This window comes from Mytilus galloprovincialis, chromosome 1, assembly GCF_965363235.1.
Source record: "Mytilus galloprovincialis chromosome 1, xbMytGall1.hap1.1, whole genome shotgun sequence".
In the NCBI taxonomy this organism is placed as follows: domain Eukaryota; kingdom Metazoa; phylum Mollusca; class Bivalvia; order Mytilida; family Mytilidae; genus Mytilus; species Mytilus galloprovincialis.
The window spans coordinates 7,662,486-7,677,998 of NC_134838.1; the positions used below are offsets into that span (position 1 = coordinate 7,662,486).

Sequence of the window (15,513 nt, forward strand, 5' to 3'; positions counted from 1 at the left end):
ATGATGTGAAGACCACAAGTGTGGACTGGGTATAGATATATGGTCACCTAGATTTCTCCTATTCCAGCAATGAATTCCTTACTAAAGTGAGGCATCTGTTAAGCTGTGCAGGATGAAAAATATGTAGTAACATGGAGTTGAAATTTGGGAAACTCAACTGATGCCTCTTGTAAAGAGAGTGACACACTCTCAGAACACGAAAGAGCAGAAGCAACAACTCCTATGGGTCCATAAAATAATGAGTCTGTAAATTTAGGGCTTATGATTTATCTATATACGTGTTAAACCATACATACCCATATTAACTAGTCCAATACTGTTGTACAATGTTCCTAGATGAGGTCCAGACAGAGATAAGAATGTGTACAACTTTGGGACTAAATGTTTCAGCTTAGACCTTGACACTTACCCATATTAACTAGTTTACTACTGTTGTACAATGTTCCTAGATGAGGTTCGGACAGAGATAAGAATGTGTACAACTTTGGGACTAAATGTTTCAGCTTAGACCTTGACACTTACCCATATTAACTAGTCCACTACTGTTGTACAATGTTCCTAGATGAGGTTCGGACAGAGATAAGAATGTGTACAACTTCGGGACTAAATGTTTCAGCTTAGACCTTGACACTTACCCATATTAACTAGTCCACTACTGTTGTATAATGTTCCTAGATGAGGTCCGGACAGAGATAAGAATGTGTATAACTTTGGGACTAAATGTTTCAGCTTAGACCTTGACACTACAGATCTGATGATTAGATTACCCAGGGAGTGACCAATAAAACTGTAAATACAAAATGTCATTGTAGAATATTAATAAAATTAAAGAGACATTCATATTGCAAAGGAAATGAAAACCTTTTCCTAGAAAGAATTGGTGTTTATCTGGCGAATTGAATTCTAGCATGTAGTGAACTGTCCAAAAAAGTAGATACAATAGCTATTGTTCCCTGTGGTGTTTACTTAATGGGAACTCTAAATTTCTCTTTAAAAAAAAAACCCCAATTATTCATATGGCCATACTAAAAAAAATATATGTAACAATAATGAATCTTGATAGTTTGTTTCTCATTTGCTTATCTTTCCCTAGTTCATAGGATGAAATATATAACATCATCAAAATAGGTCAAACAGAACACTGAATGTTATATACTTGTGAACAATTATCAAATATTCATTATTTTCATCCAAAAGCAGAAATATGAAATCAGCTTTTTTTTTTATTAATAACATGTTAATGTAGTCATATATATTCATAATTTTTAATCACTGAGAAAAATAAGTCACTGCCTGATTGTTCCATTATACTCAGTGAAACACTGAAAACTGGGTAAATTGTTGATGAGTTCTAAAATATACATAAACCAGTTAACCTATAAATACAATGTATTGATGATCCTATAAAGAGATATTACCTTAGTTTTGTAACATTTAATCCATACATATCAATGTAAGCTATAATTTCATTGGCTAATCTTTCAGTCATTACATCAAAGTCTGCAAATGTGTCCTAAAACAGAATAATATTTTTTATTAACTTTGTAAAATTATAAACATCCTTCTCCAAACAAACCAGAATTAAACTGTTTTTCTTCTTTAAAATCTAAGGTAATCGTCGGAGGGTAAAATTGTCACAAACAAACAAATCTCATGACTTGCTGAAAATAATCTCAGGTAATCAAACGATGATACCTGAATCTCTCTCGAATTACTTTTTAATAATACTAAGGCAAACTTATCTTATTTACCAATGATCAGCAAAGCCATGGTGCTTTCTTTGAATAGTTATCCAGACAACATGGAAAAATCGTCTTTCTTGGGATGTGACAATAGAGAGATCAGAAGGAAGAAAGAAATTTGAAGTCTAAATTAAAATATAATCAATAAAACTACACCTTGATTAAAATCAAATAACCAACTGTTCAGCAGAAGTATAAATCAACTAAGGAGAAAAAGATTTGAATAACATAATTATTCATTCACCATCATGAGAAAAGCAAAATTAATTTTTGCAAACAGATTAGAACCAGTTACTGCCATCAGAATTAAGAAATAATTCATGGTGGCTTGAATATATCTTGATTTTACCATGGGTTGGCCCTTTAAGACAAATATTTTACCCTGAGCGATAGCGGGGGGGGGGGGGGGGGTGTAAAATATCGACATAAAGGGACAACCCGTGGTAAAATCACGATATATTCAAGCCAACATGAATTATTTCGATTCTAATAGGACAAATACGGCAATTGTTTTGGATCGAAGCGCTCTAGGTGAAAGCATTATTTGCTGTTCCCAGAAATAAACGCACTATCAAATTGACGTAAAAGAACAGAGCAAACTGAATAAGTGACATGCTTAAACTATTTATAATAAAATATTTAGATACGTTTGGATGAATCTAAATGACAATTGTACTTATATGTCTTATAAATACACAAAAATGGCTTATATAACACATTTGAGCATCGTCTGTTTACGTTTCCTTGTTTGTGATGATTTTCAGTTTCACAATCGTATATTTTCCCGTAAAATGCTTATATTCTGACGTCATGGTTCTATGACGTCGGGAAGCTCATTCATAAAACAGCATATGACGTGGGAGTATGATCGGAACAGCCCAAATAATATATTCATATTTTAACACGGGTGTGTATTTAAAGCGTTTGAATGACGTCATGTTAGAATGGCTGTTAACTTTAGACATAATGCTGATATCCTAATTAGCAAATTGTGTTTTTCAGTAACTAGTCTAGTGTCCTCATCTTTAAAGAGGATTTATATGCCAAACTCATGTCCACTGAATTGACTCAAACACTCATATTCAAGGGACAGGATTTGGCAAGCCGCCACAACTAGTTTTGGTTTACATTTTGTAGCATATACCCACCTGGTTTCTTTCTGACATAAGAAATTCTAGTTTATACCCTGTCAGTCCCATTTCTATGTATGTTCTCACTAATCTTAAATCAGCACTATTTCCTGTCAAAATAAAATTAAGCATTTAAATGATAAAAAGTACAATGAAATAATACATATTTAACCATGTTGAATCTACAAAGAAATAAAATATATTTCACTATATAGAAACTTATTTTGATTTGTGAACATCTGCTTATTAATTGTTAGACATGAATGTTTTATCTGTTTGTGTATTGCATATTTCCTCCAGTTAATGACACAATAAATAGCATGCATAAATATTAGTGTAAAAAAAAATTACTACCATGGCAAGTATGAAATACTGAGGGAAGGAAAATAACTCTAAATTTCAATCAATCAAATTCACATGCACTTTTAAAAAAATATACAGAACTTCTTATTTAAGAGTTAATTTTATTTAATGTTCTTTCTAAAAACATACCATCTAATCCATGAACACAAACAATCAAGTGATGGCCTTCACTGTCATCAACACCATCTGGTGGCATCATAAAATACGGGATAGTTGATGCTAAGGTCTGGAACTCACTGAAAAATCAGATTAACTTAGTTTGTTGTAACATATAAAGAATATAGCCTAAGAGTGATACACAGACTAAATTTATTTAAATGATGAAGGCCTGAATACCAAATCAAAACGTTGGCACCACTGAAAAGTAGTTTTATATCTGATTCAACACTATAATATATATTTCTGGTATGGTGACCTGTGACTTGACAAAACAGTACTGACAAGTATATTTTTTTACCATTAAGCTTACAAAGGACAAATATCATATGTGTCAATGCAACTTACCTATAAAGCTGCCCATCAAATTTCATTTGTTTTTTTAGATTCTCTCTTGCCTCTACAAAGCTGAAATTTTCAAAAAAAAAAAAAAATGGTTACAAAAATTTGGAATAAAGACAATTTTTGTTTCTTAGAAATCATTGTGTTTCTGATTTTTGAGATGCTCAATCAATAATGTGTATCTTGAATCAGAAGATAAGACAAACAAAAAGGTATAAAGAAATAAGCAATTCTCTAGTGTGGAACACCAGAAATATAATTGTTCTGGTTAAATGTTATTTACCTAAATAAGACATGTAAGGTTGCTTGTTGTCCCTTTACAACTGTTTTCATTTTTTCTTTGTTCATGAGACTTTTATGTTAAATTACATATTTTGCTCATCATTGAAGGCTGTACAATCAACTGAAATCATTATACATGTTTTTGTTGTAGTTGCTGAAATCTGTATTCTTTGTTCTATCATGTCTATAATGGATAGTTTTCTATAGCTAGTTGGCATGATTGACAATCCAACCACATCACCATTTTTTATTAAGTTGCAATTTGAACATTACTGTTAACAACTTCACACCAAATATAATGTCTATTCAATGTGACAATTCCTTTTTCAGCATGTTCAGTATATATATCATACATAGGTACTATGGAAAACTAAAGTACAATTTATTCATTTATCTCTTTGATACTGGTAAACATGTTGCAATCTTATTTTAGGTCGCAGAATTAAATGTTACATTATCTTATTGTGCATTTTTTCCTTTTTAAACATGTGAAAAATCATTAATACAATTTAATATATTATAGAATTTGTAATTTTCTTTTTAGTCCCCATGGTCACAACAGAATAAACTCATAACACAATATCATCTGTGTTTATCAAAAGCAACTAACTTGTACAAAAGGAAACTTATAAAAGTTGTGAATAAAGTGATTTGTGAACATGGAGAACATGGTGAACGTGTCAAAATCAACAACACATACTATGCATCAAGCTTTATAATAACAACAAATATGTGGTGTGTACTTCATGATGTCAAAATAAATAATCAAGTGGATCACTCTGTATAAACTTCATGTTCCGGTTATAATTGTCATGCTAAAATTAAATAAATTTTGAAATGGTGATGAAGTGAACAAGGCAAGTGTTCAATTTTTCAGGGAACAGAGGATCTTCTTTTGCTCACAGTCATGACAGTCCGAACAATATATTGTAACCCTTCAAGAAAACTGCAGACCTTATTATTGCATGTCTGGGGTAGCCTTAATCTTGAACACGGGATATGACATCACACATAAGTTATTAGTTTTCATCTTTAATATCAACAAAATAATCTACAAGTTGCAATGGTCTTAAATAAAACAGCAGTATTTCTAATCGTAACTATCAAGACTATTATAGTCGCCGTCAGCTGAAATTCGTAGCGGTTATCGGTAAAAATAATCTAAACTATCAATCGCGTTCACTCGAGATATAGTTTTTCACATTCCATTCATAAATCGCAAAAAGAAAAACCACTACTGACCTACCTTTTAAGTGATGACACTGTAATAATCCTGACCTTCACATTTTCCAGAATATTTTCCATTGTAATTCCGCCATCTTCGTTTCTATGAGGATCATTTGTTTACATATGACATTCGTCACTGTACGCAGTTTCCTGAAATGTTCCTTTCATTGATGTGACAAGGTTTCCCGCGCTTTATGCAAATTTTATGAAATTGAACTCCACGGAAACACTTCCGGTAAAAACAATGGCTGATTCCACCATTCAAAATCGTCTATGAAAAAGTGAAGGTCAGGATTATTACAGTGCGATCACTTAAAAGGTAGGTCAGTAGTGGTTTTTCTTTTTGCGATTTATGAATGGAATGTGAAAAACTATATCTCGAATGAACGCGATTGATAGTTTAGATTATTTTTACCGATAACCGCTACGAATTTCAGCTGACGGCGACTATAATCATAACTAATTTAATCCACAGGAAATGACAGCTGTAGGTTTTGTAAAATTAAATTGATGCTTAGCCTTGAGTACAACCATGACTACATTAAATGTACCATTCACATATTAGTTAATGGTTGCATACCACAATGTCAACTTGACTCAATATTGCCTTTTTTTAATAAAACAAACAGAGAAAGCATATACATGTACAATGTATATATCATATGTATGTGTGATGAAGTTTCATGTAGGGATGATGTAAAAAGGTTAAATAAAACTAAAATAGGCATGTATTTAAAAATCCCAAGGTCAACTGAAAAGTGATAACATGTACATACCCGACAAGTCCAACACCAAACCTGATACACATATATAAACTATTATATTATACCTCTATCATGTCTATGTCATCAATATACATGATATACACAAATGATAACCGGCTAATTTCCTTTTTTGTTTGGGACAAGAAACATACACCAAATGTGTTGACAGACTTGACAAAAAAGATCTAAAGTTCAACATGTTTTTTTTTTTAAACAAATTACCTGTATAGATATGACTCTAATATTTACTTTTCATTTTAATAAATATGTTGGCCTTTTTGGAGTGCAACTGTCAAAGCTGTATAAAAAGCATGAACTCAAATATTTTTTTTTCACTTTCATGACACATTTTTCTAAACATGTTAAATGATTCAACTTGAATTTTGTTTATCTTGAAATCAAGAACTTAATGATATTGGCCAAAATTTAGCTGTTGTGCCAAACATTTGTCAAAAAATAAAATCCTTGTTAACACTGGGCAAGTATTATTTTTGGACATGGCTCCTAATAAATTAATATTTGATTATTTGATAAATGCACAATTAAATGTACTTAAAGAAAAAAAGATAGTTCGGAAGGATTTTGGAGACCTCCCTATCCTCCAGCATTCTTTTCCAATGCACAGTTCCTCACTGAAACATGAAGATAAATAACAAAAAGATGATTCAGATCACTATCCAAAGTCAATTATTATATATTCAAAACTATAGAAAACTTACCTTAATGTTGCATGGCCTATCTGTGAAACAAGTTTAGGACTATCATTTAAATGTGATAAAAGTTCTGGATAAGACTTCGATGGATGAAAACCTTTGGACTCTGATGAAGAATTCTGAATGGATGTTGTTGAACTTTCCAGACTTTTAACAATATTAGAATCACTTGCTGCCCTGTGATGGGCTATACTAGCTGCTTCTTCTGTAGAATTATCAGGCTTTGTCGAGTTTGTATTGTCTGTTGACACTGATTTAGATTCTGATGAATTTCTTAATCTGAGGTATTCGTCACGTAAAAATTCAGCAACAGTCATTTTTTCTTCCTGTTCGTGCTCAGATTCATCAGAATCTTGAGTTATAATGCCACTGTCTTTTGAAAGACTAGGTGTAGATTCATTAGTTTGGTCTGATCCTTTGCTTAGTTTATGAACTGTACTATTCACAGGCTTTTTAGCCTCTGTTTGGTCATTTTTATTATAGTTTTCTAGAATATTATCGTATCCATTAGCAACACAAGTCCCATCATCACTTTGGTCGTCATTTTCTTCGACATCTGACCTTATAAACCAATCTTCTTTCTTTTTTAAGGCCTGTGTAATATCATTGGCTAATTTACTACATGAAGATTGTTCATCAATTTTGGACAAAGAATTATTTTCGTTACTGATTTCTCCAGTAGCACTATTTATATCACAGTTTATATCACGTTCACTGACCTTGTCGTCACCTTGTGTTAATTCACTTGTACCACCTAAAGATTCACTCTCCTCCACTGAATCTTCTTTAGATAAAGATGATTCATCTGCAAAAACTTTTTTCCTAACACACACTTCTGAATCTGAATGAATGTGTTTGTTTTTCATTAATGCTGACTTGACTGACCTACGGTGAGTGTGAGGTGACCCAGAACTACCTGTATATTCAGGTAAGGATGTTATACTGGTCCTACTCCAACTTGACCGATTGAAAAGGGACGGCATCGACGCTGCATTTGATAATGGCGGATGTTCAATGTTTTCTGCAGCTTCACCCCTGTTTGGGGCAGGACTAAATGTTCCAAGAACTATTGACTGTCTATTAGAGGATCTAGTGTCAGTGGCTGTCACTGTCATTGTTTGGTCAAGTTTTCTGTACCCAACTAGCATACAATCCTTTACAGGATCCTTGGCAGCAATTGCTTCAGCTTCAGAGCAGGAATAAGAAGATGGACGTTTGAAAGTGTCTGGTCGGATATTTTTAATAAATTTCTTTTTTTGTTTACTTGTATTAGAACTGATTGAAGCATTTGAATTAGATCTAATTGCTTTCAGCTTTTCTGTTTTTTCTTTCTGTGATCCCTGAGTTTTGATTCGAAATTTTTCTGAAAAATAAAATGAAATGTCTCCGCAACCAATGAATTATTTAAGTGTATAAGTTCTGAACCATATCAAAATAAGGACATGTGTTAAAATTGCCAATGAGACAACCATCCACTAAAACAAAGGAATATGGATGTATACTGGTTTTCATGCAATTAGAAGTTACACCTCAATTTCTATTTTAATCTATGTACATCTACATGCAAAATAATACAGACAGTTACAAATTTAAACGGTAATTAAGGCTATTTTACAATCCATCAGTTTAATTATTTACTAGACTGCTCGTCAAGCCTTGAAAATTGCCTGAAACAAGAATATCTTAATAGTCTTTCAAACTGATTTTAATTGTTTATGAATATAAAACATTTTTTTCTTAATAACACTGGTTAAAGTATTAGTCAGAGACAACAAAACTATATTAAACAAACCACGTTCAACTTGTCAACATAAACATAAGAATATCCTTGGAAACATGTTGCATCTGTAGTCATGTAGTGTCACTTACTCTATGTTCCTCGATTTGAATTTGAACAAAAATGTATATATATCTCAAAATGATCAAGAACTGACACACTGAAAATCTACCCAACCTCCTTTTGAGCCTTTCCTTAATTAAGAAGCCCCAATCAAAACATAACAGCATTCAAATTACTAACATTCTAATTGGACTTGGACCTTTTAAAACTTTAAATAAAACTGACATTGAACTAAATTTTCAACATCAAGTGTCAAATATATTTATGGATATTTTAAATAGGTAGGAACTGATGAATAATAATTCCAATAGCCAGATTCTTAAAGTAGATTGAATCGGATGAAGTGAATAAATTTTGACTACCACCATAAATTTTTTAAAGGTTTGTTTCAAAAGGGCAGAACAATGCCTAGAAACAGGCCAATTTCATTACAAAAGAGTCATTGTAATGGTTCTTTAGCATGCAGAAAACATCTCTTTCTCACAGGAACCAGATTTTACAGTCCCATTTTGAACAAACAAAGCAGCATATTTATACATCCGACATAGCCAAATGAATGCCCCAAATTGATTTTAATTATGGAAGTTGGGACATCCTTCACACACTCAGTCAGGCAAGGATCTTCAACATTTATAAAACAACACCCATTTTGCTGTCAGAAAGTCTGTATTAAAATATGCCTTCTTATGAACTTACATAATATTGCGTTTATTTTCATCATTTTGTATATATTTTAAACATTCTTATATTAACATACTAAATAGTGTGTAAAAATTATATTGTTAGGCAATGTATTTTAACAGAAAAAGATATATATTTGCATGGTCTGGAACAAGTAATGTCAAAACCATATATAATTTCAAAACAATGACAATTTTTTGCTATTATGCCCACTTTGTTTTTGGTCATGGTATACAAAATAAGTAAATACTGTAAAACACATTAAACAAAAGCATTAATTGTAACATGACACCCATGAGAATAAACAAACAAATAATTCAAACACTACAAAATCATCAAACATAACATGCATGTTGTGTATACCACAAGTAAAGCTCTGTGCTCGCTCTACTATTTTTCTACTTGGTGCTGGTATGGATTCAACTGAAAACAGCCAAATCATCATGTTTAGAAACTTAAATAAATTCTGGGTCTCAAATTAGTTACATAAAATACTTTAAAATTGATGTTGTAATTTCTTTCAGGAAATTAATTAAAACTTGCATAAAATGTAAAAATTCATAGCTAGAGAAAGAAATCACACAAAAAAAAAGAATGGAAAATAAATGGAAATATTTGCCTTGACGGTCTGGATAGAAACTTATTATCAACTTTATATCTTAACTATAAGTGTTAATCCACTGTTCTCAAATGTTAACTTGAACATTGTCATCACTTGAAAATACATGCGATTAGAACATTTATTTTCTAAGCAAAAGGAAAATTTATTATTTTTGATTTGTTATTTTAAAAATTTTTGTTTTTCACAATTCAGAGTGTGAACTGCAAAAGAACAGATGCATGCTTCATGTTATTCAGATAGATTTTATAAAGTAATACTTTAATGTATTGATTATTTTTTCCTTTTGAACATTGAACCATGACTAAAGATGCAGTGCAAAATACCATTGATTATAATAAGTGGTTCACTTTAAACTGACCCAAACAAAAAAGTTTAATATTTAAACTATGAAAAATTTCAAAGTCAAAGAACAATAATGAAGGGGGAGGGGTCATATTATATCCATGGAAATGATAATACAACTGCATGTCAACTAGCACAAACAAACCACTAGTGGTCCCCCAAACTGATAATCACAAATTTTAACATGTAAACTAGGTAAAAGTTTTAAAGTCACTAGACTCAGCTGGCTAGGCCAAGTAAACTCAATGGAAAATGGAAACGAGATGTACCAATGCTAATACATCTGCATACCAAATATAATTGACCTTTCACAACTGGTTCCCTATAAACTAGACCTACTCATCACAAACTAATACACTGTTGATGCTGCCACATACACTGGAAACAGCACACATAAGTCTTGCTTTTTCAATTTCTAGTCATCAAGGCAAAACAAAAACACATTCAAGGCCTGTTCAAGTTAAAGCATGACTTGACAAAGTGGCACATGCATCACAAAGTGTATACCTATGTCATGTATTATGATTTCTTCTAAATAGTCAGCTTTACCTTAACAAAGGTGGATCCAGGCTAGGGCTCTCCTTATTGCAGTACAATTGTGCTATTTTAGCCCATTTCTATTTTTAGTTTGACAGTACTGGATCCAACTTTGAGAAATTTCAAGAGGCTGTTTGCCAAACTAATAGTTGTTAAAATGAAAATTGCTTTGGTAATATATATATTAATAATAAAAATGGAAGTCTAGCTGTTTCACCAAAACAGTTATATACCAACTATTACTTTTTTAAATAGCTTCTGTAAAAATGTAAATAAAACTGACAACTTGCAAGAAAATTTATTAACACATGAATTTTTGTCATCAATCTTTATGTGGTGTAAAAAAAGAATCTGCTAAAAAAAACCTGGTGCAGAATAAATAATTATGTGACCAACTCCATGGTAAATGATTAAGCTTAACTTTTGAGAAATTAAGGTTATCATAACTTGTTGTCTTTCTAGATGTAGTATCTATTTCCTTCACTTAAGAATGCTTTCCCATAAATATCTTGCACAAAATATTGAAAGCTAAGGACCAATATTTTGGAAACTGTTAGTATTTTAAGGAATAGAAGAGGACAAACTTAGGAAAAAATATGAATATTTAAATTTAAGTGTCTATCTATCTTACAATAAATTAAGCCTATTGATATCCAGATGTTCTGAGTAAAATACTCATATAAGTTTCAGAATAAAAGAAAGTATAACTAATTATACATGCATTTTTAAGTTTTTGATTGTTTCTTGCTTAATGCTATACTACATTCTTATAGAGGTTCCATATCATGGTCTTGGAAACATTTATAGTATTGAAAACGATGGTGTTTTTTTACTGATAAAAGTATCTGACTATCCCTATATCCTAGTGAAATTTAAATGACAACCTTAATTTCATTACATCTTTGTATTTCATGCAATTACATGACTGACTAGCTTTCTATTGATGATTGATGGTCACACATCATTATTTGACCAGTGGTCATCTACTCACCAATTACATTTACATCATTAACATCAATTGCATTATGCAGATTATGTGTGGACACCGTCAATATTTGAAATAATTCAAACAGAGGTGATACTGGTAGGTCATCTGTGTTATCATAATCATATATATATATTTGTCAAATCATTTAATGGTAATTTCAGTTAATAGATTGTCTAAATTATACAGTTCTCAATATTTTTTATCTATTGGTTAAACACCTAATTTGTGTCATTTTGGTCTGTTCCCTTAAAATATACATTGGACACAGGGGAATGTACTTCAAAATCTTTACTGTGTCTGGTTTTTAAGTACCTTTTTTGAATTCTGAAAATGTAAGTAAAATTCTAAAATTGCTTGTTAAGAAGGTACCCCATTTTCAAAGCACCTTGGTATCATGTATGTCTTTATTTTGACTTTATTCAATTAACATAAGATCTCTTATGAACAGCTTGAAAACAAATAACTATCATAGGGGTGACGGTCAGAGTGACATATATCCCAATCCTATGATTCTTCTGTTTTCAAAGTTTGGTCAATCTAAGTGCTAATGTACAAAATTAATGAACTGTTGTGAGATTGTGAGTAGTGAAGGATAGCCTACATCATCTGTTTGCATTATTAATTTTCAATAAACATATATCTTGTTTTGAAAAATGTACAGAAAAATACTTTAAAAAGCTTGAAGTTTTCTTATGCATTACAGTAATGAAAAAAAAATATAATAAAGTTTTATATAATAGGAGGCATATTCTATTTATAATGAAAAAAACATATGAAGGGAAATAATCACTGATGTAATTAATTATCAAAATAAAAATAATTTAATTTCTTTAATTTTGTTACGAATAGATAAAATACATAAATACAACAATATTTTGTCTAACTGACCATAAAATTCAAGATTGACCATATAATCTTTATCCATACCACAATGTCAAATTTTTAAAGCCTTCATTACGACTTATATGAGGGCGAACAATCCCTACATGATTTCTCCAATCTCCCACATTTCTCCTTATATAAGTATAAACGTACCATTTGACATAGGAATGTGATCACAATAAACATCTTCAAAGATGATAGGTAGTGTGGTATAATCTCCATCAATATCACAGATCTCTAACTGTAAAGACGGCAGGTTCTGGAAATACTCAGAGCTCCGTACAATGTTACACAACTCAGCATGTCCATGGAAACTGTCAAATAAATAATCATTATTATCAATAAAGGTTTTAGGTTTGATATTTATTAATCATCAAATTTCATTAAGTACTGAACTTTCCAACATGAAGTTTAAATTGTCTAAAAAGAAAAAAGACAGCAGCTGATACTGTACTATGCAGATACATGTATTACAATTACAAAAAGTCTCACTTCATCAAATCTAACTTTAGCAGCTGTGTATGTTTTCATATTTGGGCAACATTCAAACTCACATTCATGAATTTTCTTAAGATTGTTTATTTTCTTTGTTACCATTCAATGACATCATTAATACTGTCTGATCTTGGGTTACCCATTCATAAAAAACTTACGTCGTGAGAGAAGGATTAGAACAGTCCAATCAAATCATTGATCAGATGGCATATGAATATATTCGTATTTTATCATAGATGCCAACCCCTTTTGAGACAATCAGTAACAAACTATCAAATTTTCCGTATTTTTGAAAAGTTTTCAGTAATCATTCAAAAACTTGCATTTACCAATAAAAATTACTGACGAGTGGTTGCAAAATGATGTGCACTAAAATTTGTCGTTCAACATGTTGTCTGTAGTATGAATTCCATTCATTAATTGTTCAGATGTTCTGGACTCGTACATTTTTGTTTTGTCAAGGAGAAGTAGAGAAAGAGGGAAAGCTACTTAATGAATGCACGTTTTCCTCTTCGGAAGTCAGTTAGTTCCCATCAATAGGTTGATAACTCCCGAGAAACCGGAAACATTACATTGTCGTTTTCTAAATACCGGACCAGGACGGAAAAGTAATGATAAAAATCCGCGATTTACAAAATTGAACGGCGATGATTGGGAATCCGTAACTATTCGACTTTGACCGTAATAGCGTAGTTTGTATCGCAAAATCGGAAAAACTACGGAAAAATCGTAATGGTTGGCATCTATGTTTTATCACCGGTGTGTACTCAAAGCATTTTAAGGACATCACATCAGAAATTTTTTTTTTATCTCTTTCATAGCCTACAATATACAAACACCAACCTTGGTTCATAGCATGAAAGACATTCTGGTTTGGGGTAATCATGTGTAAAAAACCCTTCTGCAAATCTTTTAGCCTACAACAGATACAACAGTTTTAACAAAGGCTGCAATCAGAAGATGAAAAGATAATCATAGAATATGACAACAAATATGTATGGTAAAAAAAACATCAAACATATATGAAAGTACAAAGTTTGAAACACAGACCTTTTAAACCACGAAAGAGGATGGTTGCTTTAACTAGTTTATATTACATTTTCTCTTTTTGTTTACCAACTTGTATGGGTTGATATTTCTTCACTTTAAACAATATTTCTGTAAAACTAAAGGCATTAATTTGTTTTGTAATCAGGATTTAGAAATATCTGAAAAACTGTCTTTTCAAAGAATTAAAATGACTCTAAGATTTAAACTAGCCAAAAATCATGACTTATCATAAAACAGTACCATCACCAAACAGACTTCACACTTGTTTCCTTTCCATTGAAGCAGATTTTATTGTAATCATAAAATGCAGGGAGACATACAGAAACTGGTTACATGTTAGTAGTCACAATGGTTTTCTCACCAATACTTTCTTACAACAAAATGATTTTCACTGTGGAGAACATATAAAATATTTCTAAAAATCAACAGAGTCTACACACACTAAAATAATCGTCAAGCAGAATGAAGAAAGTTTGAATTAGTTTCTTCCTGGGTAAACCAAATATCTACCACTTAATTCATATTCTTGTTATTATTATCAGTATAAATGATTTCAATGGTCAACTATATCTTAATTCAAAATGAAATCTTCAATAAGTGGTTATTTATACATTTGAATTCCTTGCCTTCAAATATTTAGGTTTGAGTGTTTCTGATAAAGAATTATACATAAAAGTGTTTCAGCTTACTTTTACGAAGTGTTCTATATAAACTAAATTGCTATGATTATAATATATCTGATGAAAATCTGTCAACAACAAAAGAAGAATGTGGCATAACTCCAGAATGGTGAAAGTGATGCCTAAATTTAAACTTGATCTGTGTTTGGAGGTAATTAATATGTGTTGTGTATAAGTATCATCACATTTTATAGAGGCAAAGTTAAGTTAGAATGCAGAAATGGCAAATTCAACAATTTTCCTTGTATGAAGAGGCATAACTCAAGAATGTTAAAATGACACCACCTAAATTCAAACATGATCTGATTTTGGTGGTAATAAGCATTGTGTATAATTTTCATAACATTTGATTGAGGCAAAATAAAGATAGAGTTTGGAAACAGAAAATTTCCCATTTATAAAGGGCCATAACTCAAGAACAGCAATAGTGACACCTACCAAATTCAAACTTTAATTTGTGATTGGTGGTTATAAGTATTATGTTTAAGTTTCATAACATTTGGATGAGGCAAACTAAAGTTAAAGAGGGGAAAACAATTTCAGAACGTACTATGAAAGTATCTACAGACGCACAAGTGTAATAATGTCAAAGCCCTCAGCTCTCATAATCACATGATCACTGACTAACAGAGAAGTCAAACTACAACAAATATAGAACAGCAAGCTGTTTTGTTAGA

At 31.3% G+C, this 15,513-nt stretch overlaps 1 protein-coding gene across 4 annotated transcripts in view; it reads right to left on the reverse strand.

The window, feature by feature from the left end:
- The window catches only part of LOC143064387 (protein FAM135A-like), a 47,865-nt gene that overhangs the window by 12,395 nt on the left and 19,957 nt on the right, over positions 1-15,513 (reverse strand). The window contains exons 11-20 of one of the 4 annotated variants that reach the window (XM_076237192.1): positions 13,950-14,023; positions 12,765-12,925; positions 11,733-11,834; positions 9,604-9,663; positions 6,726-8,082; positions 3,740-3,799; positions 3,365-3,471; positions 2,891-2,982; positions 1,419-1,513; positions 636-787 (exon numbers count right to left, since the gene is read on the reverse strand). In XM_076237192.1, the coding sequence (XP_076093307.1) occupies positions 636-787; positions 1,419-1,513; positions 2,891-2,982; positions 3,365-3,471; positions 3,740-3,799; positions 6,726-8,082; positions 9,604-9,663; positions 11,733-11,834; positions 12,765-12,925; positions 13,950-14,023 (2,260 nt within the window). The remainder of the gene's footprint in view (positions 1-635; positions 788-1,418; positions 1,514-2,890; positions 2,983-3,364; positions 3,472-3,739; positions 3,800-6,725; positions 8,083-9,603; positions 9,664-11,732; positions 11,835-12,764; positions 12,926-13,949; positions 14,024-15,513) is intronic. The other 3 variants (XM_076237208.1, XM_076237200.1, XM_076237217.1) reach the window with 3 other exon arrangements.